General features: G+C 40.2%; 1 protein-coding gene across 1 annotated transcript; it reads right to left on the reverse strand.

Moving 5' to 3' along the window:
• Positions 1 to 7,015: 7,015 nt before the first annotated feature.
• LOC138198154 (hematopoietic progenitor cell antigen CD34) lies at positions 7,016 to 25,531 on the reverse strand. Its single transcript, XM_069149386.1, has 8 exons — positions 25,346 to 25,531; positions 14,832 to 14,939; positions 13,967 to 14,223; positions 12,529 to 12,621; positions 10,784 to 10,904; positions 10,518 to 10,570; positions 9,546 to 9,695; positions 7,016 to 8,557 (listed from the first exon to the last, which is right to left on the reverse strand). The coding sequence occupies exons 1-8, from the start codon at positions 25,428 to 25,430 to the stop codon at positions 8,369 to 8,371; spliced, it is 1,056 nt and encodes a 351-aa protein (XP_069005487.1). The 5' UTR covers positions 25,431 to 25,531; the 3' UTR covers positions 7,016 to 8,368.
• Positions 25,532 to 27,131: the final 1,600 nt, after the last annotated feature.

Below are 27,131 nucleotides of genomic sequence, written 5' to 3' on the forward strand. Positions count from 1 at the left end.
TTACATAAAAACATCCTCTTTGAGTTGACTTTTAATCTCTGATGCGTTCATTACCCAGTGAGGTCAGAGAGAAATGCGTGTGTCAACATCCCTTCACGGCAGATGATATAGCCCAACGACTGTGATACTCAATAGCACCCCCAATGCTGGTGAAATACAGCTTGTTTTCATCACGTCAATGCGCACCATAAAGCTATTAAGGACCTCCTGGGATATCTGTGACGCAGCAAATGTTGTTTGACACCTGAAACAAAAATCAAGCTGCGTCACCATTGTGTTGCTCACTTGAAGCTTAAGTTCTTACTTCCTCTGAAATCTCACAAACAACAGCAACAACCCTCGCGCGTCGATTTGTGAGCATGTTTGTAAAGTGTATTAAGAATTTTTTTTTTTTTTTTTTTTTAATTTAAAAGCTGTCAGTAAATCTGATAATACTATAAAAAAAAAAAAAAGAAAAAAGAAAAGGCCACTAGGCCATGGGGTGTTAAATAGTCGTGCCAATGTGAACTGCGTAACATCGTCCTCTCCCACAACAGGATTACGCACTACCCATCTCTTGCGCAGCATCCTATTCCGAGCTCTTCCTTGACACGCCATCCCTGCCGATTCCACGCTTTGTTTACATCCTCATTTTAACGTTCAAATCGGACAACAGTCAAGTTTCGGACCGAGCACAACTACGCTGTCATGCCGTCGCAGCATGTTCGACCATCGCAGCGGAAATTCCCACTGGATTTCATGTGGCTTCTCGGACTTCGCGCTGACGCAGTTTCATTTACCTGTTGTCATATCGATGATGAGACATCATGATTTAAAAAAAAAAGTGTTTACAACCCTTCCCATCGACAAGCACACGAACCCCAGTGTAAATACAGGACTTTAATTGTCTTTCATTATTCTTTACACTTTCACGACAGCCCCTCTGGGCTTTTAATCTTACCTTTTTCATCTAGCGCACCAGTGGTTATGATTTACATAGTGGTATTCTCTACGTAACATACGCAGCATTATATCACTTTGGTCCTGTAATAACATAAATAACTTACGTGTTTATCCCAAGCCTGTTTTTCTCACGAGCCAAAGAAGTGTCATCCATTTCCGAGGCAAGTGTCACGCAGACCCGGTTCCTCCTTGAATGGTCAGTCCACCGGTTTCCCGTTTCAGCCTTATTGTCGCTATTATCAATCTCGGAGCGCACGTTTATTACAGTGTATCCCCCTAACGATTTTCCATAGCGCAACACAGGAACCCCGCCCCTGACACTCCCCCGTTCACCGATTGGCCGAGCTGCTGGAGAGTCTTTCCTCATCGCCAAAATCACATGTGGCTGACGCATGTTTACAAACATCGGCGAAATCACATGGTAATGGCCGTCGTTTTACCGTAAACTACCTCCCCTTGACGCAGCTACCAGATGTCGTGCCGAGTGTCCATTATTTGTTTTATTTCGATCATAGCAAGAAAAAAAAATATATCAGATGGGCTACTTAATGGGTATTATATCTTATTATATGACTATGTAGGAACCTCCGGTGCTTCGATATAGGCCAGCAGGTCCTACTAGAAATTAAAATGTAGCCTTTTTAAAATGTGGCTTATTGATTTAGTTTACCTTCCCATATAGGCTATATATTATTCCTCTTTAAATACTGGTCAATTTTACCTTTGCACAAAACAACTTACAGGAAGTAAAAATCACCTCCGGTTAAATTTCGCACACCCCCTGAGAAGTCTCAAGTCCTTTTAAATATGTCACAAGCCAAAAAGGTTGGGAACTGATGCCCTTTTTAGTAGTATTTTTTTGCGTGTTAATTAGACAAAGGTAAAAAAAAAAAAAAAAAAAAAAACCCGATATGCCTAATTACTACACATGAAAGTAATATTTAGCCATAGGGACCTGTGACCGCTTTTTTTAGTAGTCCTATCGCCATTACGTCCAAAGGATTATTTATTGATTTATTAATTTTGTTGAGGTCATGTTAATTGTTTTATAATGAACATAGGCTGCTGTAGATCCAGCAGCAATTTGTGAAGTGACAAGACAATAAAAACATCGCCTTAATTGCAATGTCATTTCTGTTACAACAGATGGCAGTGTAACACTGAAATATGGCTTGGCCGAGTGAGTGTGCATTATTATGCTCTTTGATTGAACCGTTTGGGAAGATAATATCTATAGTAACATTGGAAAATAGATTTGACGTGGGTTAAAGCCTACTCAGTGTTATTTTGCAGTGACTTAGGCCACTTTTATTTGTCATGTCAAGATTAAGGCAAGGACCTGCTGTTTTGAGGGGGAATAGCTTGTGACGCAGCATCACAGAAGAAATCTCGACTACAGTGACACATTTATTTTTTTTTTCATTTATTTTTTTTTTTACTCTCTTCATATTTGTTTTTGACTGAATAATCCATTTTCATTCCGGTAAAGGCAATAACAGTTTTCGTTTCTTTACTCACCATTGACTGAATCGCCAGTGTAATTTACGGTAGACACGATTCACTGCTGCCCCACTTCACGTCATTTACGGTATTTTGCACATTACGTCACGTCACTCCTGCTTTGGCGGTATATCAACAGCTGTAAAAGCCCCAGTTTTACACAGTAATGTGTGTCTCTCTTAAGCTTTCAGGTAAGTACAGGTATGTTGAAACTGATGCCCCGTGAAGAAGGGGGTCTTAGCACTTTTACAAAATACACTGAGTAAAAGTAGCTACCTCTAGGTTTGGACTAAATGCCAAGTTTCGATAACAAAACCAGTACTGTATGAGTTTAATTTCAAGTCTTCTTCAACACAGTCTCTGTGTGGGACTAATAGCAAAAATGTTTGTCCCAGTTGTTGTTTACCAGCAAACTAATAGCTGAAATGACGAGAAGCCCCCAGTAGATGGAGACACAGTATTGACTGTGCTTTGGAGGAAACAAGGCTTTGTCGTCAACACAGGTCGTTTCTCTATGCAGTCAAACTGTTTGTGACTACTTTTATGTATGTGAGAGATATAGACTATATAAGAGAAAAAGAAAGAAAAAAAACAACCCACTAATGTACAAGAGAAATAATGACAAATTAGAAGGAAATGATTTACAAATTGTGTGTATGTATGAATAAATAAATGTATTAATTTCTAAATGAATTGGAAAATTCCTACACAATATGTATAAACTGTATGTCTGATTGTAAATCATTGACACTGACATTTTTCACGTTTGGATGTTTGCAGTGACGGACCGATGTTCAGAGTCGTTGCTGATCTGCAACCAGCAAACACCACGCGGGCCTTTGCCCCCACTCAGCTTTGCAGGCTCGGTAAGTGAACCATTAGAGCAGGCATGTATAGGCTGTCAGAGTGTAACAACAAGGGCTGATAAAGGTCACATCAGCCAGAACGACAGCAGTGGTTCATTTGCTGTGGCTGCATCGACTGCCCGCAAACACACATTAAAAGTCGGGCTTTTCACTCACGCATGCTCCCTCTCCAGTGTATCTTGCCCCCAGAATGACAGGTGACCTTGTGACTACGTGTTGTGTAGCTGAATCCTCAACGCCATTTGGAGCCCATAATAAGTCAGTTCCCCTGTTGTCCCAAAACACTCACTGGAATAAGTACAGGACCACTACTGACAGCAACATTTTCATTGTTGTTGCTGGTGCTTTGTTGTTAAAATACAGATTCAACATCAACAATTTTTTTTTATTTTGATCAACTGGACACCCAAATATTTAACTTCCCTCACACATTATGTGTTAATATGCTGTGTGAGGGAGACTTTAGTTAAGGACAGCAACACATATTTAATAATAAATGTTAGGTATCATATCACTTTATCAGTGAACCAATCAGCAGATGTTTAGTATTTATAAGCCTTACTAGTTGTGCTTGAATTAAAAAGTTAAAACACAAGTTGACTTCCAAAAGTATTTAATGTCTATTTGCACTCAACATTATTAAATCAATCCAGTTGAATATTTGAAGAACAGGGTTTACATAAGAAAGAAGGTAAGAATAAAGGAAGTTGTTTATATTGAATAATTCATCAGAGACATGTATACATTTAGGTTATAGTTGAATAAAAATCACTTAACAATAATTACAGATGTTTGTGTTTGTAAAGACATTCATATCAATAGAAGCTCAAGTGAGGATTTTATGGCACAAATAATACACAGCAAACTACACCACTATACCTTGTGGCAAACACTAGCATCCCCTACTAGCAATGGAAACGTGTCCCACACAAACTATCGGTGTTTACAGTATGTTTTAGGACATACTCAAGTATTTTAATAGCAAAAAAAGTTGAGTTTATCTGCACAGTCCCAGCTGTCCCAGTGCCCTCCCTGCAGTGACAGGGCCCCACAGTGGCGATTCCAGGCGGGGCACTGTGGCGTCTCCCCACTGCTCCAGTCCTCGTACTTTGCAAAAGTCCCGTCCACCCACAGCCAGCTGTCACCCAGGTAGCGCAGGTTGGTCCACACACGGTCGGTCTGGGTGTCCCTGATACTCTGTAGAACTTCAACCTGAGCAGATTCAGAGGGCAGGCTGACCAGTTCAGTGTTCATTTCACGGCAGTGCTCCATCGCCTGCTCCCAAGTCTTGTTTTCTTTCACCAAAAGCAGGCGGCTGTGAAAGCACAAGAAGTGGAATTTCTTCTCGCAGCTCACTTGGCGCCTGCCCGTTGTGCCCTCTAGCACACATATGTTTACTTCATTTGTGTTAGGGTGTGGTGACGATTTGAAGATTGAAGCCTTTCCCCCTCCAGACCACTTCCACGTGTCATCGGCATCTTTGTAGAGACCAATCCAGACATCTTTTATGTCTTCATCTGCGAGGAAGGTTTCAATTTCCTCATGGTTGTTCACTGAAGACAGATCGGTGTAATGCTCTCTGCAGAATTTTCTTGCGTTTGACCAATTCAGTAGCTCATACACTAAATAGGTGTCCCCAAAGTGGGCAGGGACGGCCACCTCAAAGACACCTGCGAGAATTAGAAATCTAAGAGCGCTTTTCGTCATATTGACTTGATGTCCAAGATTCTTTCTGTGGACTTACCTCATCCTGCTCAAGGTCTTTATGATGCTTGAAGGAGCAGCAACCACCCAATCACAGAGCATCATAGGCTGTTGTGAAATGCTGGTATGAAAATAGGAAGGGGTGTGCAGGTGTGCCGATACAAATTGAGGACATTCAAATGTTTACAAATCAGGCTGAAAGGAAGTACTGACTGAAGACTGAATATGTTGGCAAACACTCCTCATCATCCATTGTCCCTTTTTAGACCAGATAAGGGTAAAGACAGCAGAGTATTATCTTTAATATTATATTTTTTTCTGGCAGTCTGGGAAATTGCAGCATCATTTACCTGTATAGAATTCTTTTATTTTTGTTTAGTACTGATTGTAAAAAATTTCCCCTCGGGGATTAATAAAGTATATACCTACCTACCTACCTATACATGCTGCCCAGATCCACTGTACTGGATTGCTATTGGTGTTTATATCGGCCTTATTGAATGGATCTAGTCTCAATAAGACATAAAACAATTAACGTTAAACACTTTTTTCTCTCTTGGAGTCAAAAATTGTATCAGTGTTAAACTTTTCACAGAGTATTAATGAAAATGACACGAGCTTTAAAAGAATATTTAGTGAACATTGAGCTTTGGAGCTCAATAAATATTTAAAATTGTATTTTTTTTAATGAAACTGTCATCTCCCTCTACTGCACATGCAACTCAGGAGTTACTTTTACAACCTCACGGAGCCATGTTGCTGATGGTATGTTTTGAATACCAAATTTGCTTTTTCACTCAGCATTCAAATACATGGTTTAGTTGTGCTGCTTTGCCTGAGTGAAAATATTGATTTGCATTTCAATGGATACTGTGACTAAGAACTGTGCATAATTAAACCATATAATCACAGAAGAGAGTGTTCTTGTACCACTGTTAAATTATATTATTCCTTTAACTGTTCATTGACAATTTGCTTAAAAAAATATAGCATTTTTAGTGGAGTTAAAGTGTCTGTTTTATAACAAGCTCGTTCAATTTGTTTTCGCCTTCGGTCCAGATTAAACCAAGAGCAGAGTTTGCTAGCAATAAATCACACTGTAGTCAATTGCATTTTTGAGGATCAAGAGTCTTCTGCTTTGCATGTTGGGATGTGTCCATTATTTTGGGTTGGGTGTTGAACAGTTTAAATAAGCAAGAGACATAGTTTCTTTTACATGTTTATGTCCAGTGCTTTGCTGCTTTATAATTAGATGGTAAGCAACAGATTCTGTAGGAGATGAGTGGTTTTCTGTGGTGGCCTTGCTTGTGTGTCCTCCATACATGCCCAGTTGGGGAAGGGTGCATGTTTTGGCATTTACATTTGAAGGATTTGTAGAGACGAGCTTAACGCCGGGTCTGGATGTAAATCGGTTAACACAAAAACAGCATTTTAAAATTGATCCAAGCAGCAGGGTTAACCTCTGTAGAACACAGATCCTTGTATATACAGCACAAACGTACATGTTTACAGTCTTACACTTTGCTGTATCATCAGAGTTGAACCCTTATGTTAATCCACTTGAAGCTTGTTATGCTACAGAGCTGCATTTGTATGCAAGTCCCTAAGATGCGAGTCAGTTCATCATTTCCTTCAGAGAAATGTGTTTGTGAATGTTCCTGTGTGGGTTTGTTGCATTACTCATGTCAAAGAGACATACATTTGCTTACACAGTCATATTGTGGGGATTTGGATTCTTTTAGGGGACATAAAGCAAGTCCCCATAAAGTAAATCATGAAATTGTGGAGTAAAGACTTGATTTAAGGGTTGGGTAAGATTAGGCAAGAAGTTGTTATGGTTTGGGTAAGTCTCCATTAACTAAATGCAAGTCACTGTAATGTCCTCTAACGTGACAAACACACACACACACACACACACAACTCTGTGTAAGTGTGTGTGTGCAACGGATTGGTTTTCTGTTGTTGAATTGTTACACCAGTAAACTGAAGACAACATGCACAGATATTGTCAACAATCACAGTTTATGAATCAGGCACATGTACTACTAACACAGAAAGCAGGCTTATTTACACATGCAGTACATTGTGAAAGCAGCCAGTTGTTTAGAAGAGAAGCAAAAAAATGTGTACCACTGATATGAAAGAAATATTTTATATCAACAAGGAGATAAAGGCAGTATTGGGAATGTTAATCCTGCTGTAATCTGTGAGGAAATTTCATGGCAGTGATTTCTTTGCCATCGTGGCAAGTTGAAAATTTCCCAGTCCATTTGATTTGTTTTTCCTTTTTCTCTCTGAGTTTAAACATGCAGCTGTGCTTCTCTAAGACAGCGATAAGAGTAAGCAAAAAAAAAAAAAAACAGCATTTGTTCAAACATTAAGAAAAACCTGTACAACAATGAAAATCACACAACCACAAAAATAGAAATGTTTGCAACCTGACCCAATTCAACTTTGGCCAGGGGGTCAGTTACAGAGGTTCAGTTGTTCAGTAGGCTAAAGTCTAAAGCACTTCGTAGTTTACAGCTGAGGTTTCTACATTATGAATTGCTTGGTAGCATTATGTCATTCCTTAGTAAAACCAAAGACCATGCTTGTTGCTTTTAATCTAAATATTTAGCATGTTAATAATCTGATCTTTGGTTTTCATGAAGAATGCAAACAATGACAGCAAGCTTCTTTTTTTTTTCATTACAAACATGGCACTTTTTTAATTAGTCTGACAGTTAACTGTGGGAAATGTAGATAACTTTCAGGAAATTCAAACTTGATGCATGTCTTTCATTCACTTTATGGCAAATACAGAGGCATTAAACAAAAAAAACAATAAAGCGATGAACGTCAGTCCTTTTTACAGCAGTACAAAAACTGCTCTTCTTTCAACTGCCTGCCTTCATGGGCTTCACTGCACCACAGTTGTGGATTGAAATAAAAACGCATTCTCTGCTTCTTCATCAGGGATCAACAGTACATATTTGGCATTATTTGTTGATTCTGCAAATATTGTTACAGCTAGACTGAAGTCAGATCAGCTAACAAATCCCAGTCAGCCAATCTCAGTCCCAACACAGCATATGCAGGCTCCTCTTGACACCAGAAAATGTAAGTGTTCCCAAACTTTTCACATTACAGGCACTGTCATCATTGTCATCGTATTGTCAGCACGGGCTTCATCATTGTTGTCGTCATCATCATCCAGGGAGGTGCAGGTTGAGGAGAGGAGGAGGAAGGGGAGGTGAAATTATGTGATGGATAAATGTCGAATTTGTTTCAGTGTTTGGACACTGAGGCGGTGGGGTGGGGGGGCTCGGGTGGAGTGGATGATTGGTAGAACAGGGGGTCGAGGGTGTCATGATTCACATCTCCGTGTCAGCCACTGGGGTCTGGGTGGCCGAGTGTCCATTAGTAGTCGGGGGAGGGTTGGTCCCATTTTCCGGTGGAGACTCTCCGTTGACGGCAGGCTTGTCAAGGGGCTCTTGGGGCAGGGGGGCCACCGACACCAGGGTGTTGGCCTGGTTCTCCTCATCCACTTGGAAAGACTCGGCCTAAGGAGAACACAGAGCCAAGACTTAAAATCAGAGCTATATTTTTGGACCAGGAGAGGTTTAATGCAGACTAGATTATAATTGTAATGTTGATATATGACATGCAAACTCGCTTGAAAGTGTGTCATTAAGAAAGGATTTGTTTTTGTGGGTGTTGTTGAAAAATAAACAGATGCATTCTTTGTTAATGAGGTTTATGGGCTTCAGCTGTGTGTGCACTCAGTAGGGTGTTGGTAATTGTTTTACTGTCAGGACCTTCACGATATGCAAGCCCACTTGTTGTTTTACCGTGCCTCCTGGTGAAAATAGTGTGCCAACCCTTTGTATGTGAACATGAGCAACATTTGGTGAGGTGCTTTGTCTGTCAGCAAGGACTTTCTAGATAATATTTGATGCCTGTGACGACATATTTAATAGATAAGGCACACTTTCAACAAGCTGTTATTCTAAACATCACATGGGCGTGCCACCATATGTAAATACTTAAAAAAATTATGTCATAAGCTTTAGACCAAAAAAAACTAAAACCATCTGTAGCCCCCTGGCAACCGGTTAGAGTGGAAACAGCTCAAAGAGCCTAATGCTGCTTTGAGTTATTGAATATATGAGTCAAGCATATCCTCCCTTGAGTCAGGGATTGACTGAAGGATAATCATACATTTGACCTCAAATCAATGTATTTTTTTTTTCTTCAAATAAACAGTCACTATGTACAATTTCCTCAGTGAACTGGATCCTTATGGGCCACATTATCTTAGGTTAGGCCAGTGAAGGTGGTTGCCAGATGGGATGTTTTTCAATGTAGCTGGGATCTCAGTCCGTTTTTGTTTTTTTCTTTCTGATATCTCACCACATGAGGGCTTGTAAATTTAACACGAGCAAGACGATAACATTTGCGGCTATTAAGTGGATGTTCCCCGAAATTTTAACATCAACCGATTTAAAAAAAAAAATTTGAATGCCAGTGCATTACCTCTAATCTACTCACCAGTCTGACTCCTTTGGAGTTCTTACGGTGCGTCTTGAGGTAATACCCAGCTACCAGCAGTGCAGCCAGTAACAGGCCAGTCAGCAGTAAGGAAACCAGGACCAACTTTGAGTTCTTCCCCCAGCGAGGAACGGCCTCCTCCACGTCAGTCTGATAACAAAAATGAGAACAAGATAACATTAGTCAAGTGTTCTATTTGTATGTCTAAACCAGTTCTGAATTACAGTATCTCTAGCAAACCAAACAAATTCTCAAACACTCTACATGCTGAAACTGACCCCCATGAGGAAATAAAACTCCATGCACTGTGTTTTAAATATGCACATGTGCATTTGTTTGTAATCATAATAACTGAATGCTTGGGGGGAAAAAAATACAACCCCACCTTCAGCCTTTTTTTAATGGAAATATAACTACACCGTTGGTGGTATATTCCCTGGCTTGAAGGCAGTGTAAAACAGAAAGATGATGGAAGGCAGAGTGGAGACTGTATAATGAAGTCTGACTGTGTCTGAAAAGTGGTAAACTGGCAATAGGTCATTCAGTGGATGCTCGTGCAGGGAGGGAAATGCAAAGTATGTTGAATGTCATGAGACAGACGGGTGTTGCAGTCACACCCATAACCCAAGATTGTTCCCCAGGTAGTAGAAAAAATGTTTTGCAGCTGACAGTTGTTAGATTGTTTGTGGGTTTTTTTTTGTTTGTCACACCAACTGTCAGCTTAGCATCTTGAAGCCTTTGAAAAAGTCTGCAAACTCAGTGAGTGTTTTTCTTCTCCCTGGTGTATTTTACCGTCAAGTTTCATCATGACTCAAGCAGAAGATTTAGCTGGCTGAGTCAATGTAGCTTATTTCCATAGAATGAGGATTTTACAGACCCTTCGTGCTGCGTGGTATGCTTTAAAAATAAGATTGTAACAATAAGATACATATTTTATTTATTTTTTTCTATATAATGTAAGTGGCACATTACCATGTCTTTTATGTTGTCATTGTTGAACTTGTTGGCCATGCCAGCGACATCATCTGTAAATACAAAAAAGTGTTGGTGTGTGTTTTCACAGTGTCAAAGTAGAGATGCTACTTAATTCGAACGTACTATACTGATGAAAAATATAATCCAACATAACTGCAAATTAAACAAATTAGAATGTTTAAAGGAAGATAATATCTATGCAGATTTATCAGAAACTAAAATGACTGCTTACTGAAATATAAAAACACAGAAATGTTACTGACCTTCAACATACTTCCCAGACACAAGGATTTCATCTGTGTTGTCTTCCTGGTAGAGCTCTAGCTTACAGTCTTCACCACACAACTCCTGTAGAACACTTTCAATCTTCACTTTTGTGTCTTTCTGCAATGAGACGGAAATACAATTTAATTTATATTGAAACATTTTACTTCCGCATCTGAAAGATTTAATTTATCAAAGGCTAGATCGCAGATGTGACATTCATCGCTAATCCCAAATCAATAGCTTCCTACAAAATCACAGCACCCCACCTAAAATATCGCCTTGAATCTTCCTCTTCTCCTTTAATCCCTTCACCCCACATCTTTCTTTGTCTTTAATCCAATCAGAGCTATTGCGCACTACCTTTTCCCTGAAGTAATCTGATCCAAACATCAGAAACTGCCTCATTTTAAAGAGCCCTTGATCCCAGCTCTGGCATGCACAGATGGCTTTCGTCGAAGACGGTGTATTTATTGGCAGGACGCAGTGACCTCTAGCCAATTCTTTGAGTTTGTGTCTTTATTTGGATTTTAATTTGAAGTTTTCTCCTGCCATTGCATCGAAATGCTTCAGAACTGCATATATGAATACACTGGATGAGCCTCTCCATTAAATAGCTGCATGTGAGATATCCACCAAGACCTCATTTACAGGTCCACCATCCTTTGATATACAGTCTATCAGATCAGAGATTCCTCATGCTGTGACTGAAATAATCCACTCTATAAATTAGAGGGGTCAATGCCTACCGGCCCTTCCTCTGTCTTTCGCTATTTGCAATGTTTATTCCCTGACATGAAGCAGGGTTCATTTTAAAACTCAGTTTCGTCCTCTCTAAACCTACGTTAACATTAATTCCATTGCCCAACTTTGATAAAATGTACTACGTGCCTTATGGACAGTACAAAATAATGTCCTGAAGAAAAGATAATAGGAAAGCAATGTCTTTAGTTGATGTCTTTGTCTGACTACTCAGGAACCCTTGTGTGGGTTTGCTCCTTGCAGCTGTTTATACATTGTTTAAATGTTAAATAATGAATTTACTGTTTAGGCTATATGAGAGCTGCAGCCAGCTGATATCACATCTATTGGGTTCAGACGTCCACTATAAAGCTGTGATTTCTGTAGACCTCAAAGCTGTTATCCTGAGACACGATAGAATTTGTATGTCTAAACACAAACACAAACACACACTCCCACACACCAACACTACTGCTTCAGGCCTCCATTCATCATACATTCTACAGCAGCACTGAGCCCACCCATTGTGCTACCCTCCCTTAAAGCACATATCATGCCGTGGGTTAAACGCAACAGAAATCTCTTGGACTTTTTCTTTCCACTGAAGAAGTACACATTGGAAGGAAAAGATGGACCCAGTTTCTCGCCAGCTTCAATGATTAACTGGCTTCATGTAAGTTACTGCCTCTTAAATGAAGAAGAATGTCCTTTTGAGTTCATGTTTAGAAAGCTGATAGGCAAGTGGAAATAAAAACTAACCAATCCAGGGACTATTTTTTTTTTTTGTATCTCTTTTGCACTTGGTTGTGTATGTGTCGGTATATGCTGATCAAATAGCACTTTTTGGATTCTTCGGTTTTCTCTCTATGCTATATCATTAATATCACTGCAGTTCATCTTTGAGTATCCTTCCTTTTGTTCTACCTGACAAACATTTTTTTTGTTGCACATCACATGTAAGAAGCAAAGCAAAGAGACAGAACGAGAAATCTTTAAGACTTACACAGTTGGAGAGTGCCTTGAGTTTCAGATTTACAGCGTTTTTGTCCTGGACAGCCTCTTTGCTCACACAGACAACATCATCCTGTGGCACCGGCTGCAGAGAGAAACCAGAACTCTTAATTTACACTTGTGGTCCCCTTCTAACCATATAGGCTTATGATTGCTGTACAGCATCATCCAAATTGTACATAATTATTAGGCTTGAGGACTTTAACATACACATAATGCCATTTGGCCATTTGATTTCCACCTTATATTAAACATGTCCTGTTATTTTATGTAGTGATTCAATTTAAAACTAATATAAGGTATATGTAGATATATGAGGCATGTTTATTTGTATAGCCCCTTTAAAAAACAGAGCATCAAGGCTAAAAAATGAAAGGCATTAAGAAAACATACACGACAATAATAATAAAGACACAAAAATGGGATTTCAGAGTCAAAAGGATACAATATAAAAATGTCTAAAATAGAATACAACTATTGAAAGGGGAAAATACAATTTACAGTTCAGTGTATGAACTGTAAATTGCCTTAAATTGTGTCACCTGCATAATTGTGGAAAAATGTTTTGTTCTCTATAGTCTGAGCTGGTCAGAGCTTGTTAATGTTGAACTGAAGAGGCCCAAGAATTTCACTCTAACTGTCAAACACAGCACTGGAATCTGATAATATAGAAACTTAGTTTTCCCATGTCTGTGTTAAAATTGATGCAAATAAAGGCTTGCAAAAATGCAGTGTCAGTGCTGCAGTGGGATCAAAATCCTGACTGGAAAACATCAAAACAACTGTTTTAGGCCCAGAAAGTGGGAATTTGCTGAAAAACAGCTTTTCAATAATTTTACTGTCGTTGATTTTCTATTATTTATCAATTTTCCTAAGAGGAAATCCAAATGTAAAACTACAGCATGTCAAAATTTGATTTACAACAAACTTGTTCAACAATCTCGGAAAAAACAAAAGAGAATCAGACTCCCACTGGTTTTAGGATTGAGATCAATTATTCATAAACTACAAATTTATATTTAGTTTTGGCTGCAAGCACAGCATTTGAAAACAAACGTCCAAATGGTAAAGCAAATGTGGCCTGTAGCTATGCAGTTCTCAGTAGTATGAAAATGCATTCTTATTTTTCTTCTGATCAATACAACTCATCCTTTCTGCTTAGAGGAGAATCATTTACAAAAGTGCCATCTCAGTGTCATTTAAAACTTTGATGCTCCAAAAAGTCCCCAGGTGCCCCAACATTCTTTTACGTTACTGATATTTGACAGTTATTCTGACATGTGTGTTTAAAATAATTGAGGAGGATGGTAATCATGTTTCTTTCAGTGTAGTCCTACAGATATGCCAGGCACATATTACAAACCAGCATTCTTATATCAACATTACTTTATGCCATACTGAGTAATTTAAAGGCCCTCTCTTTTTCTTACCCGCGGGATGTTGTTAGGGCCGTCGCCTCTGGAAGGAATCGGTGCTGGAGTCTCTAGGTCCATAATCTTAGGTATGTCCGTATGTACTTCAACTGCAATTTCAGTTCCCTCATCAGCTGCTTCCTCTGGACCTGCAGGGCTTCTTTTCTCATCGTCTCCTGCCTTCTCTGTAGCTGTTGCTGCTGTCGTCTGTTCAGAGGGCTCTGGCAACGCCATGGTCGGGAGAACTAAGCTTTGACCTTGTGAGTCGTCTGTCGCTGAAAAAGCAATTCAACTTAGATGGTTAATTCATTACATATTAGCAGAAGAAGGTGATAGACTTCACTGTTTATTTATGGATTTTGAAATGCGGTTTTAAATTTGATATTGACACATGGTTTGAGGTTATTGACAGTTCATTCTGAAAAAGGGTGGTATTTCAGCTCCAGCTATCGATGCAGCCCAGGGGCTTAGCTACTCTTTAAATGCTGATATATTCTTTACTGAGCTTTTGCAACACAGTATTACGATTTATCTGAGACCTGCACGTGGAATTTCTTCCTCATCTTGCGTTTTTGTCTCTTTTAAATGTTGCTATTTTATTGTCGTTAAAACTGTTATGGAGGTAACTGTACATTGGTAGGGACGCTTGGCCTGGGCTTTGTTTACTGTGTCATTAAAGTTAACTCAATCACAGCAAGTATATTTTCAAGCACACACAGGTTTACTGTCTGACAAGTTGGTGTTTTTATTGCCATATATTATTCCTTGATTGTGAAAGAATAGAGGAGCTTGTTTTCCGCATGGGTGATCTCATCACGCACACTGAGAAATAAATCTGTAGAGTAAACTTGCAGCATTTTTGTTGCCAGTCAATGTTTCTTACCAGGAGCTTCAGTTGTCTTCGGAATCATGTCTCCTCGTACATTAGCCTCTGCTTCCACACGTGGCGCCGTCTCTGTAACAACTTCATCTTCCTGTGCCGTGACTCCTGCTGTGAAATCGGAATAAATCAGAATAAATCACTGTTTGACAAATAGAAGAAACTTGAAATTGACATGGATGTAATGGCATAAGATTAAATCAGTTCGACCTACATCACACACTAATATAATTCCTTTAGAAAGGTAACGTTTTTCAAAGTAGACAATCTATCAGCAACAGTTTCAAATGAAGGGAAAATAGTGAGCTCTGCTTTCTCTGGGTGCAGTGTTCACTTGCTGCTGCCTTAGAGGGGAATTGTCCATTTAGTATTTTGCTGTTATGTTAATTAATCACTTCCTGAAGGCAAAGACATTTGAATATCCAACACCAGATTGTGGTATTTTGTGGCAGAAAGCCATTTTCTTGCTTGTGGCAAACCGCTTTGTGCTTTCGGGTGATAATAAATGAGTATTTAAAAAAACAACAACTATCTCGCCAAGTGCTTGCCTGAAGTCCAACTATGTAGAAGAAGCAGGTGTTATCCTCCAGCAACTCAGGTTACTTAAGCAGCCAGGACAATAAAGTTGATTTTAGTAAATCCATTGCTACTTCTCATGTGAGGTAGCAGCTTATAGCTTGACGATTAAATGTCACACAAATAACTGATCAACAATTTCATCGTGTTTTTCTTTTCATTTCGTTCCGCTATTAAAGTGTAAGCCGTGTCACCGTTTAATCATACGTATACGGAAGAAATACTTAATGGCCATTGAGCATTGAAACATATAAATAGTGCCTTCGACCGTCACCTTTTAACTGTGGAACCGACAAATTATCTCCACCAAGTCATTGGTCTCTCCATTTCCGTTTGACCTAAAACCAAAATGTGCCCACAGCAGTGCTGTGTTGTTTGTCTTTGTAACCAATCCATGATGTTTATGCCAACCTATGCTCATCGAAAATCAGAAGATAAACAGTTGGTGGGGCTAATTCTCCACTCATATGCCAAGAAGGGTGTACAATGAGATGACGCCATTAAAGGAGAGCCAGTTAAACTTGAATTGGAAAACGATGTGAAACAGTGGTGGAAACGTGACATTTCTGTTAGTCTAATACAGAACAATGAAAAACATTCTAACAATTATGCAAAATGATTGCAGTCAGCTCAAATAATAGTGATCAAATGATCATGTAATAATTGTGACAGGCCTAGTTGGATGGTCAACAGTTTTCAGCATGCCATCGTAATGTCAAATTTCCTCTAAGTGCATGAACTCTTGCAGGAGAGCTCTTCGGTGTGCTCACAATAGGCGATTCTTTGTGCCTCCAGAGGCCACTGCAGTGATGGAAGATTAGGTAATATATCTGATTGCAGTAGATAACTGTAGCGCTCGGTTCCATGGATCACGTCATGAAGTCATTTACTTTGAAATGCAATCTCTCTCTCTCTCGGAGGTCTTACAAAAGATCCTGTGGTTATAGTGAGTCACTGTACGTTAGGCACAAATGGGATATACAAATTAAGTTTCTGATTTATATTAATGTGAGAGGAATGAGTTTCCATCAGCCCTGTTAAACAGTTGAATGCCCTGATTAAGGGTACTGCTGAAAGGTTCCAGGTAATGATGCCATTGAAAACATCATTTTTTCCAAAATTTGGAATCATGTAATAGGCCATCATGCTATTGTTCATTTTCACAGTGCCATATGACTTTGGGGTAGGAATCCTTAATGAATTGCAACCCTAAATCAAAGTTTTGAAAGGTTATTTGTTGAGATTTCTATCAGCTGCGAATTATTTCAGCTGCAAAATACGGCGGCATTAGATTGTCTGTGCTAATTTATGAAATATGCTGCCACACCCTGCAGTCACATGAGCCTGAGGTCTTATTAGTGTGATTTGTTCAGGTCAAATTGCAGGAGTAGGACCCAGAGCTCAAACTAGAATAGCCAGCATTCATTCCTTTCACTCAAATCTCCTTCTCTCAACCAACAACACCATTACCTCACTCTCAAAACATTCCCATAATGCCTTTCCTCTGCAGATCTCATTACTTCTACAACGCTTACTGTCATTCCTTACTGGTTGCCAGATTAAGTTTGTGATTGATTTCAGGTTTGTTATTGCTATATACTGCCCCCTGTTGAACTAAATTGTACTGCCACATATGCCTTTGTTGACATTAAGATTGAATTAAACTGTTGGCTTTGTTTTCAGTTTGTATTTGACTGTGAAATATTAGTGTAAGATATGTAAGATTTAAATATTACAATTTATTTGACCATAAATTGAATGTAATAGATATTGACAATAAAAATGAGCCTTTTAATTAGCCTGCTTGACAACTAATGTAAACAAACATTTTACAGCGTAAAATAAAAATTTTAACTTGTTTATCTGATGCTTAGTTATCTGGTAATTAATAGTGTAATTAAAGAGTATTAGCAAATTCCAGTGGCAGAGTTGGGCTACGAGCCTGCTTCTGATTGTTTTAAAATGTAGTTCCAACAATGGTGGCGGTGGTAGAGCTATACATAAAGCCAAACAAGCGGTTGTAGGACGCCAGCAGATGTTGGGGAACTGTAGACGGAGCAAGAACAATGTAATCTACAATGGTCATTTACTGATATGGTGTTGCACTGTGCTAACATTATAGGAGGGTCTCCGCTGTTTACAGCTTGGAAAGATTTAGCACACTGCATACGGCTGATGGTGGTCAATGCTGATTGGTTAAAAGGGACTCCAATAAACTGGTCTATGCCCATTAGAATGTAACAACTGGAAGCGATCCTCAATGGGGAGTGGCTGGACCCCAACTATTTACAAAGTAAATATGGGTCTGATAACTGGAGGTAATTAGACTACATAGTTTTCCCTTAATATAATTTTTTTTCAACGTCATTAGTGATATTTACATACTCAGGTGAAAGAAGTAACGATACACCTCACCTTCACATGCTGCTTATTTATATATAGTAGCAGATAATAAGGAGATCGCCCAAAAGAAGCCATCACTAAACGTAATGCCACTACAGACTATTAAAGTGTTTTTAAGGATTTTGGCAAAATAGTTAAAACTACATATTTTTGAAACCTTTTTTGTAATTTGCCACACAAAAATGTGAACGAATTGAAGTTTTCTTGAACATTTTCATCCTTGAGTTACAGCTTTAAAACCCGATTTTTCTTGACAATGTGCATTTGTCCTCATCTCCGCTGTTATACCCTGTTGTCTCCTCATGAGGTCGTCTCTCTATCTGCCGTCACTACTTGAGGTTTGCACATGCATTCGCACATTGGTGGCACCGTGACAAATGTCCGCTGACTTCCTCGGATAAATCATTGTGACAGACAGGTGCCACGAGTACAGAGCAAACACTGTGTGTGCCGTGCTAGCAGGTGGGGCGGTAATCTCCGTGGAGGTCCTCTGCCATGTTTAGTGTTAACAACTGCACACTGCAGCTGTCTGTCACACAGTATCTGTTCTACACTTTATAGCTGTTTTAATTGAGTGAGAAAACACATCCGAGTCACTGACCTCTCGGCAGATTTGTGGTTACTGTTTCCAAAAACAAAACTGTCTTGTAGACGTGCTCAAGTTTCTACTCTGGAGCCACAATGTTACCATGTTTAGTGCCTCATCTTTTTACTATCAACAGCAGGTCAAGGACTCCCTTCCCTTTTCCAGTCTGTTTTCTAGACCCTTTTTCCCAGAATGTAGTCTACAGCTGCCATCCCTCCTCCATGTCTGGGTGGCCTGTGTGTTTATTTTACCGGAAAGGATGAGGTCCAAAATGGGTGAGATGGTCAGGCATAAATTAAGCTTTCTCATACAAATGTGACACGCAGGAGTGCCAGAGTGCCGAGGCTGAAATGTGTTGTTTCAGGTCTGTGATCACCCTCTGTCATCTGTCATTGAGTGAACTGCTGTCAGTGGTGTTGTAAAATACAAAGTCTAAAGGTTTAGACTGTGGCTGGTACGTTATGCGGCCTCTAATGGGATATTGTGGCGATATTGTGGTTCTGCGACTGCATTGGCAGTATTTTAACACAATGTTTGAGTTTGCTGGATTAAGGAACACTTCAGATCCATACTATAAAAATCAACTGTGTTTTACGAGACTTGTGCTGATAAAATCGCAACATCGGGCACACTTGTAAAACTGGGTTCCTATATTTTCATAAAGAAGAACATGCTTCTCAGCTTCAGGCACAATAACGCAAGACCTGTTTTCTTGCAACGCTGCCAACACAGCCAGTAAACTCTGTCCAGCTCTCTGACCAGCCATTACTCATTACACACAAACAAACTTTCCTGACAGACCAGAAACCAGATGGAATGAAAACTCTGCATATAACTGCCTCTTATGACCAACATTTACAGAAACAGCTGGATGTGACGAACCGCCTTTTATTTTATTGTTTTGACTGCATATCTTACAGTCTTGCTTTTTTTTTTTTTTTTTTTTTTTTAATCGCTTGTAAAAAAGAAACTAAGATTTCTGTTTTGATAAGACTGGTTTCTTGTGTATGAAGGAAAAGAGGAGCTACATGTAGGTCTTCGGTTATTTTGAGATGAGATTGTAACCTTGACCTTTGTGCTGTAATTGATACAGTGCTGTCTACGACGTTTTTTGCAGTCGTGCTCCCTGCTTCTGCAAACTTCTGAACAGCGTGACCTCTGAACCCATCACCACCAACAAGACCTACAGCTAAAGGTGATTTTTTTTTTTTAACTGGTTTCACTGAACTCTTCTGCCGATGTACACATACATATAGTACATCTGGGATATTCACAACCCCTGAGCCTCACATCACGCTTAACGTCCACACAGACATGTCTGTCATTCCTTCTTTTTGTGTAATGTTTAAAGTTGCCAAGATATCCGTCGTCAGTCGTGTGTCGAGCTATCGTTGTACAAACATGGCAAATCGAACCGTCCATAATCAGCCCAGACTCCATATGTTTTTTAGCGTAGGCTCTGACTTCATTGCTCTCTTGAAGATTTTCCCACCAGATTGCTCTGAATGACGGCTGCGGTCTGGATATGCTCCACCCCCCGCCCCCCCCATCTCCTGGGACTCTGGATGGAGGAATGTAGCAGGCTTTGGAAGAAGACGAGCCTTCAGCTCCACACCCTGCTCCCTCCCAACCCTCTGTCTCCGCTCACCCTCTCCCAGTCACACACAGCTAATCCCAAGCATCTCTAGAGGTGAGATTTAGCCTTCAGCCTTCACACCTCCCACACCGCATAGTGTCATGTAAAGCAACATACCAGGAGCTATATTCAAACCGCTAATTTCTCTCCCATTGTCCCGGAAAACTTTCCCTGCAGTCTCTTAACATTGTCTCATGGTGCGTACAGTGGCTAAACATGCTTAAGTTCTATATTAATGGGGCGTGTCTTCTGTACATCATTTTGCATTTGTCCTTCTTGTGCCTCTCAATGTCCCCTCGCCTGAAAAGTATAATGGCAGATCACTTCACTGACAAGATCTGTACTGATTTCTCCTTTGGAAATGATGGGTTTACATTTTTAACTGTGCACCATCTCCAGTATGTTTGTATATGTGAAGCATGAGCTAGCTGTTCTGTGGCTTTGGTCTTCAGTCCCAGCCAGGTTTCCAAATAGTCCTGTGCGACATGTTCAGGAGGGACAGACTTTGAAAATATGATATTATGTCCCCGGGGCTCCTATCCTCTCCTTACTCCAGAAAGAAGAAAAGCCTGTGCTGTGTAAGAGGGCACGGTGAGGTGATAACGGTCTGCAGACATTTGTGGATGACTGTGTCAAAGCCTCAGTGATGGAGGTCCCATCAGCTCCCTTACAGCCACATGCAGCATGTGATAAGTTACTATCTGGCGTCGTCTTTTCACAGGAAACCATGATACTAATTTATCCCAGAATTCCACAAATTACGTTAGCAGCTTGGACTCCTACCAAAACCCATTTTCTGCTGGGTTTAAAACTTGTGTGCAGATGAGACGGGTTCTGTAAACACTCTCAAGTCACACCACCTCCTCTTTTCTATCAGTGTTGTAGTACAAATCCTTGAAGTGTTCTCTTTGTGTCCGTCTGCAGGATATTTCACAATGTTGATTGAGTAGGGGCTGTGGGAAGGGGCTGTGGGAAGGGGCAGCAGAGATGGTCCACCATGAGTCTCTAAAGACCCTCACTCTGGGACTCACATGCTGATTGATCCCCACTGGGCCAACAGCCAACGATATAAATCAGATGCAAAACCCTGAGTGGTAAAATAGAAAAGTGCTTATTTTGATGCCATCATTTTCCTTCTTTCCTTCTGCTTCTTGGGCTTCCTCAGATTTTCAAACTACCTCTTTAGAGTCTCTCTGACATCATTCTGGAATCAGTTGAACAGAAATTTGATCCAACAGCACACCTCTTCCCTCGCTCACTCTCCCCAACATTAGTTTTTAAAGGAGAATAGAATTTAGATATGACTAGAATCACCAAGTCGGGTTCACTTTCTTTCAGATGTTTGTCTAGAATTAAATCTTAAATTTATGTTTCAAAATGTTTTTTCCTTATCTAATGCAGCTTTATAATATCTACAATATAGAAATAAGTGGGTTTTTTTCTAATCTTGGGATTTGCTTATATTTGACTTTTCCAGATAGGATTCCACAAGTCATTCAACATCACTCATTCAGTGTTGTTTTGTTAATAAAGAGTTTTTTGATGATTTAATATCCCATCGCTCTGAAAGAATTTCAATTTAAGAGTTAAAAGCATCCGGAGGAATGTGACATAAAAGAGTCCCCGTAGGGTTAAACATGTTCTGCAACTCTACCCTATTTGAAACAACAGAGTGCTGACCCCAACATCTTGACCCCCCCCGCCCCCCCTCCTCTCCTTCCCCCCCACACCCGCTCTGCGCCCCCTCCCCTGTCATTCCTGTCACAGCGATTAATAGCAGAAGTCCGGCCATTCTCATGGCAAAAACAGCAATTGGATCTTATGGTTCTAATCAGTCCAGTGAAGCAGCATTCACTTCGCTCAATGTTGCCCAGCTGCAGCGTTTCACCCAACCCTGAGGCCACTGCAGCTCCTTATCGTGAGCATGATGTCTGTTTCGAGGGACCACAATCAGGAAACATGACATCTGCTTTCAATTGTGTGCATTATATCACTCCCCCGCCCCTCCCCAACACACACACACACACACACATTCACGTTTACAATTGCCCGCTAAAGTTTCACTGCCTTGCGCATTACCTTGAGTGAGCCTGTCTGGTTTGAGTGTATGCAGGTAGACTGTTCAGGGATCCTGTTGCAGAGTGAGGTCGATCTGGGGATCAATAGCTCTGATGCTGCGCGCTCATTTGGTCCAAAAAGAATTTTAGATGGACTATATCTGTCAAAAATCAACCAGAGTAATTTCTTACACTCACATCCCTGGGTGGTGTTGAAAAACAGCCCTTATAACCCATCAAGATGTTGAACCAGAGTGCAGTTAGTTGGCGTTCGAAGACTAGTTCTCTGCCTTTTGAACATTGATTGCTTGCATGCAGAAGTTTTTTTTTTACAGTCATGTTGCAATCTTGATACTCAGGCACTCGCTTCTCTTTCCCTCCCATTTATCCAATTTGTAGATCAGGATCCATACCGGCACCTCCTCACTGTTTTGAAAAAAGTATCTTGTTTGGTTATCCCATGCCAACGCTTATTATATGTTAATACGCACAAACTTAATACAAGGTTGTACAAGTACAAAGGCTGCAAAAAGTTCAAAGACAAAGCCGCTGAGAGCCGAGTGGAAAAGCAGCCCTCTCTTATTAGGAGGATGAAAAGCACTATTCCAAGTGAATGATGATCTTTTGTGTGTTTGTGTGCATCTGTGTGGACCCAGACGTCTACTTGCCACCGCTGGCTCACTTGACACCAGAAGTTAAGTTGGCACGTTCTGCGCTACTTTCTTCACGAGAGGACCGAACACTCTGTTGTTGACATGGTTTCTGTGATTCTTTACTGCATCTGTTACTTCAGTGGGTGCCACACAAACAATGATTTACATAATTACATGCTCTGGGGCTGGCAGCGAGGTTGGGCAGGGTTCATTGCTTAACTACAGAGAGCCTCCTCGAACCACTTCACAGCACAAGCAGAACTAAAAACAATCTCAAGAAAATTGTTTAGAAGTAGTTTACTCACATTTAAACTGACATCTTCCAAACGCAAAAGATTCCAATAATATAAAACCGTCAGCAAAGTAGATCTACGTATTTTTCATTCCCTGTGCATCGCTACCTCTTTTTTCTTTAAAAAAAAAAAAAAAAAAAAAAAAGTCCAACAGTGTCTACGAGGGTGTTCCACTCTGGTGTTTCTGATCATCGCCTCACCACGAACTCCCTCCAGGATTTTCACTAATATCGCTCACCGCCCTGACTTCATCGGAGTAAAGTTGTACGATGAGGCCATCCTTCTTCTGCTTATGTAACTTTACCTTCCTCGCATGTCCTCGGTTGGAAAGATGATTCAGCAACTGTTTTCCATTTTAATATTATATCTAAGTTTTTTAGTATTCATCTTTTTTTTGACACACATTTGGCCCAGATGCAGTGTGTCACATGTTTTGAGTTGCTTTTGATTTGGCAGTGCACATCAAGAGATTTTTTTTTTCTCTCTCAAAAGCAAAATAAAAGTTTTTTTCTGAATCTATAGGTTGAAATGATATCAGCGCAGTTTCATTTTCCAAAGCACATGCAGCTGCCTTTCGCTGCTGATGATTTAATTCCCATAAGCTGCGTCTCATGAACAACACAGGAGGTTTAAATCAATAAATCCAGTGTATGATTGATTTCCAGCCACAACCGAGCACTGCAGATGATAGTATAAGGGTAATTCATTCTTTGCTCTGTTTTTTCTACATCTTGGACTTTCTTTGGGTTTATTTGGGTTTGAACTTGGCTCTACCTCTTTTGGATGTTGATCATTTTGACGATGTTGATGTATATTAAGAGTTTTCTTTTCCTCCATGGGACTTATATTTTCATTTTCTTCCTGCCACTGCTGGCAATTTGTAGGGTGAAACTGTTGTATGCATTCACATGTCCAATCCAATCTATATCTTAATGCTGAAACAAGTCATCACATAGTATTTTTACATTTGAAAAAATGTATGGAGTGCTTCTTGCCTTGTTTGGTCTTGGTTTTGAGTGGCCCTCGATTTCCTCCTTGTTTTACTTTTGACTTTTTCTTGGCTTGAACTAAACTTGAAAATGGGCTTTGGCTGAATTTAGATGGCAGGTGAAAATTTGTTTCATTAAACTAATCATAGGTGAAACAACTTTTTAAATAATTGGTGGGTGCAATCTGCAAAATTTGGTAACGTTATTAGATGAAAACAACCAAAACTTAAGACTTAAGTTTTGAAAGTTGCTTTAACACAAATTGTCTTCATATTTTGCTGATGTCCCTGTGGTTTTCAATGTTTTTATAGTTTTCAGTTTTTCTTTGTAGACTTTAATCATCCTTTTGGTTTTCTGTTTGTTACTCTTTGCTGTTTTACTTGTTTTTGTTTATTTGTATTCCTGTGGAGCCCTTTGGGTTGCCTGGTGCAGGATTAGGTGCTGTATAAATACATTTATCTTATCTAAACTTAAATTGGTTGAACCCTATTGATAGGTGAAGAATAACCATGTTAAAGTTCAGAAAGTTTATTCTTTTATAAAGAAACTAGGTTGTTCCATTCTAGATAAACGGTTCTTATGTTGGTTATGATAAAGAGCCAGCGACGTGAGCCGCATGTCATTCTATGCATAGTTTCACATCATTGAATAACTCACTGAATCTACTACATCAGCACAGCCACATTTAAAATGCACATTACCAACCGAACTCCACACCCCTCTGTCATGCACGCTCCAAATGGCCTCACATTACAACCAGCTAAATATAAATACACGCATTTCTCAGAGTCCTTCAAGATCATGGGAATCAGGTCAATGAAATAGCAAACATAACACGAGAGGAAGGTTAATAAATAGTTCAAACAGAATAGTAACGCTCAAGAAGGAAACTGAGACGTTACTAAAAACCTACATTTTACACTGCAAATTCGCAAGTTCTGAAAATAGATCTGAACTTCAAATCATCATTTAAGCCTTTAACCGACACATCATTTAAAACCTCTCTTTAACGTCATCCCTTTGTTTGCCATGGTACACTCCAAAGTTATTGTTTTTCAGAAACACATCAACCCCTATTCAAAACATTAAATAACCTCATGTTGGATATTGGATTTCAGTATGGCCATAGTGTGTTAGCATTCCAGAGAGTAAAAAAGTTGTAGGGTTAAAACCTGGACTCAACTCAAAGACCATTCAAACAAACACTGCCCCAGTCCAACCCCACCCCTCCTGGCCCCCCCCTGATCCCTCCCTTTCCCTGTAGATGGTCATACGATCTCTGCGAATTGGCCCGCTTTGCTTTTGTGTTAAGTATTTCGCTTACCATTTAAGAGTGAGGCGATGAGGAGCAAAGCAAAAGCCAACATTTTGCAGGGCCTGTCCGTTCTCTGTGCAGATGATGCTGCCATTCTCGTCCTGAGCGCACACACGTCTGAAAGGGTGTGGGTGAAAAGAGAGGGAAAGAAAAAGAGCAAAGCTGGTTGAGCCGGAGCAGTTTAGGGTTTCCTCTTACCCAGAGCGGGACAGGCTGGATAAAGCACCACTTGTGTCCTGTCACTTTTTATATAGCCACCCCTCCCCTTTCCTCCCTTACGAAGGCCCAGCCCTACACCCCGTCTTTCACTGGTTACTTTAACCCTTCCTCCGAGCCCCCACCCCTCCAGAAGAAGCGGCAAGGCAGACGGAGGGAAGGAGGATAGTGGGGTCTTTTTGGGATAATGTATTAAAAAAAACAACAACAAAAAAAAACAAAACGTGTGCATTCTTCAAATACCGCTCTGTGTTTATATACAGGAATACTGTATGGATATGCACACAATAAATATGCAGTCCCGGTGCTTGAATCATCCATTATAAGTGGGCTCTACTGTGTGCTAACACCAATTGTTCTGGTGATCAGTGCTCATTTCTTCATTCCTGGCTCACACTGGGCTACCGTGTCTGCTTGAACTGTGAACCCTGTCTGGACGGCAGCAGTAATCCACCTCACAATAAAAGGTGATAGCCGACAAAAGGCTGTGACACTGGGGTCCTTAATAGGCTTATGGAGATAGACCACAGAGCACAATTTCATACTCCAAACAAAGGTGCGATCCACTGTTATGCTAATGGCGGTAATCCATTTCAGTGGCCTGAAGCCCCCACCACTCAGCAAGGCCATCAATCAACAACAGCCATCCCAGTAGTTGAGACACCACAGGATCCGCTTAAACTTTTCACACTTCCAAAGAAGTGGGTCCTGAAAGCACACCAGCCCCCCTCCCCCCCTGCAACTTGAGGATCTCTGCTTTACTTTTGTTAGCTCTTTTGTTGGCACTTCTCAGGCTCTCTGTAACTTACACATCTGGAACCACTGGTGAAGGTATGCTAAATGAGTTGTTAAAGAGAAAAGCCCCACCCTCTTAGACCCAAGAAAGTAGCAACAACAGTGAGTGAGACAAGTAAACTGGACCAAAGCTAAATCTTACTTGACAAACGGTCTTGTAATTTGATACCAGTCACAGTGGCCATATTCCCCATGTCCCTGTTTTGGCCCCATACCCCCCACCCCCACCCTGTCACCCCATTTCCTCCCTGTCACCCCTCCTTCCTGCACACCAGACCCCTATCAAACATTCAGCTCAAACAGCAGGGCGTCGGAGATGGCAATTTGCTCCTCACTGTGACTCAAGATGAGCTTAGCTGAGAAAACGAAGAGAACCAGTGGTGGTGTGCCCATTACAGCAGCCACAGCTGTACGGCAGAAGTCATGTCACCCCAGTAAAACATTGATTAGACTGTTAACTAGTTAAGTATTTCTGCCACTTGAGTCCTCATGAATCACAGTTTCCTGTCAGATGACACTGAGGAATATAATAGTCCTTTTACTCTCAACAAAGGGCACTGTATAGACAAACGCTATTATTTTTAGATTTCTTTGTCCATTGTATGCTTTGTCTTGTTTGTTACTTTTATGTTTCTTATGTCTTTCTTTCTGTCATTCTTACAAGAATCTCAGTATATTCACCTTTTATTTAACATATTTCTGTGACTTAAAGGAAATATGCATGTTTAATTTGATAGTCATTTTTGCCTTTTGTGGCATATTACCATATATTTAATAAGATACT

This window comes from Embiotoca jacksoni, unplaced genomic scaffold, assembly GCF_022577435.1.
Source record: "Embiotoca jacksoni isolate LCO1_2020_lvr unplaced genomic scaffold, fEmbJac1.0.p SCAF_1, whole genome shotgun sequence".
NCBI lineage: Eukaryota > Metazoa > Chordata > Actinopteri > Embiotocidae > Embiotoca > Embiotoca jacksoni.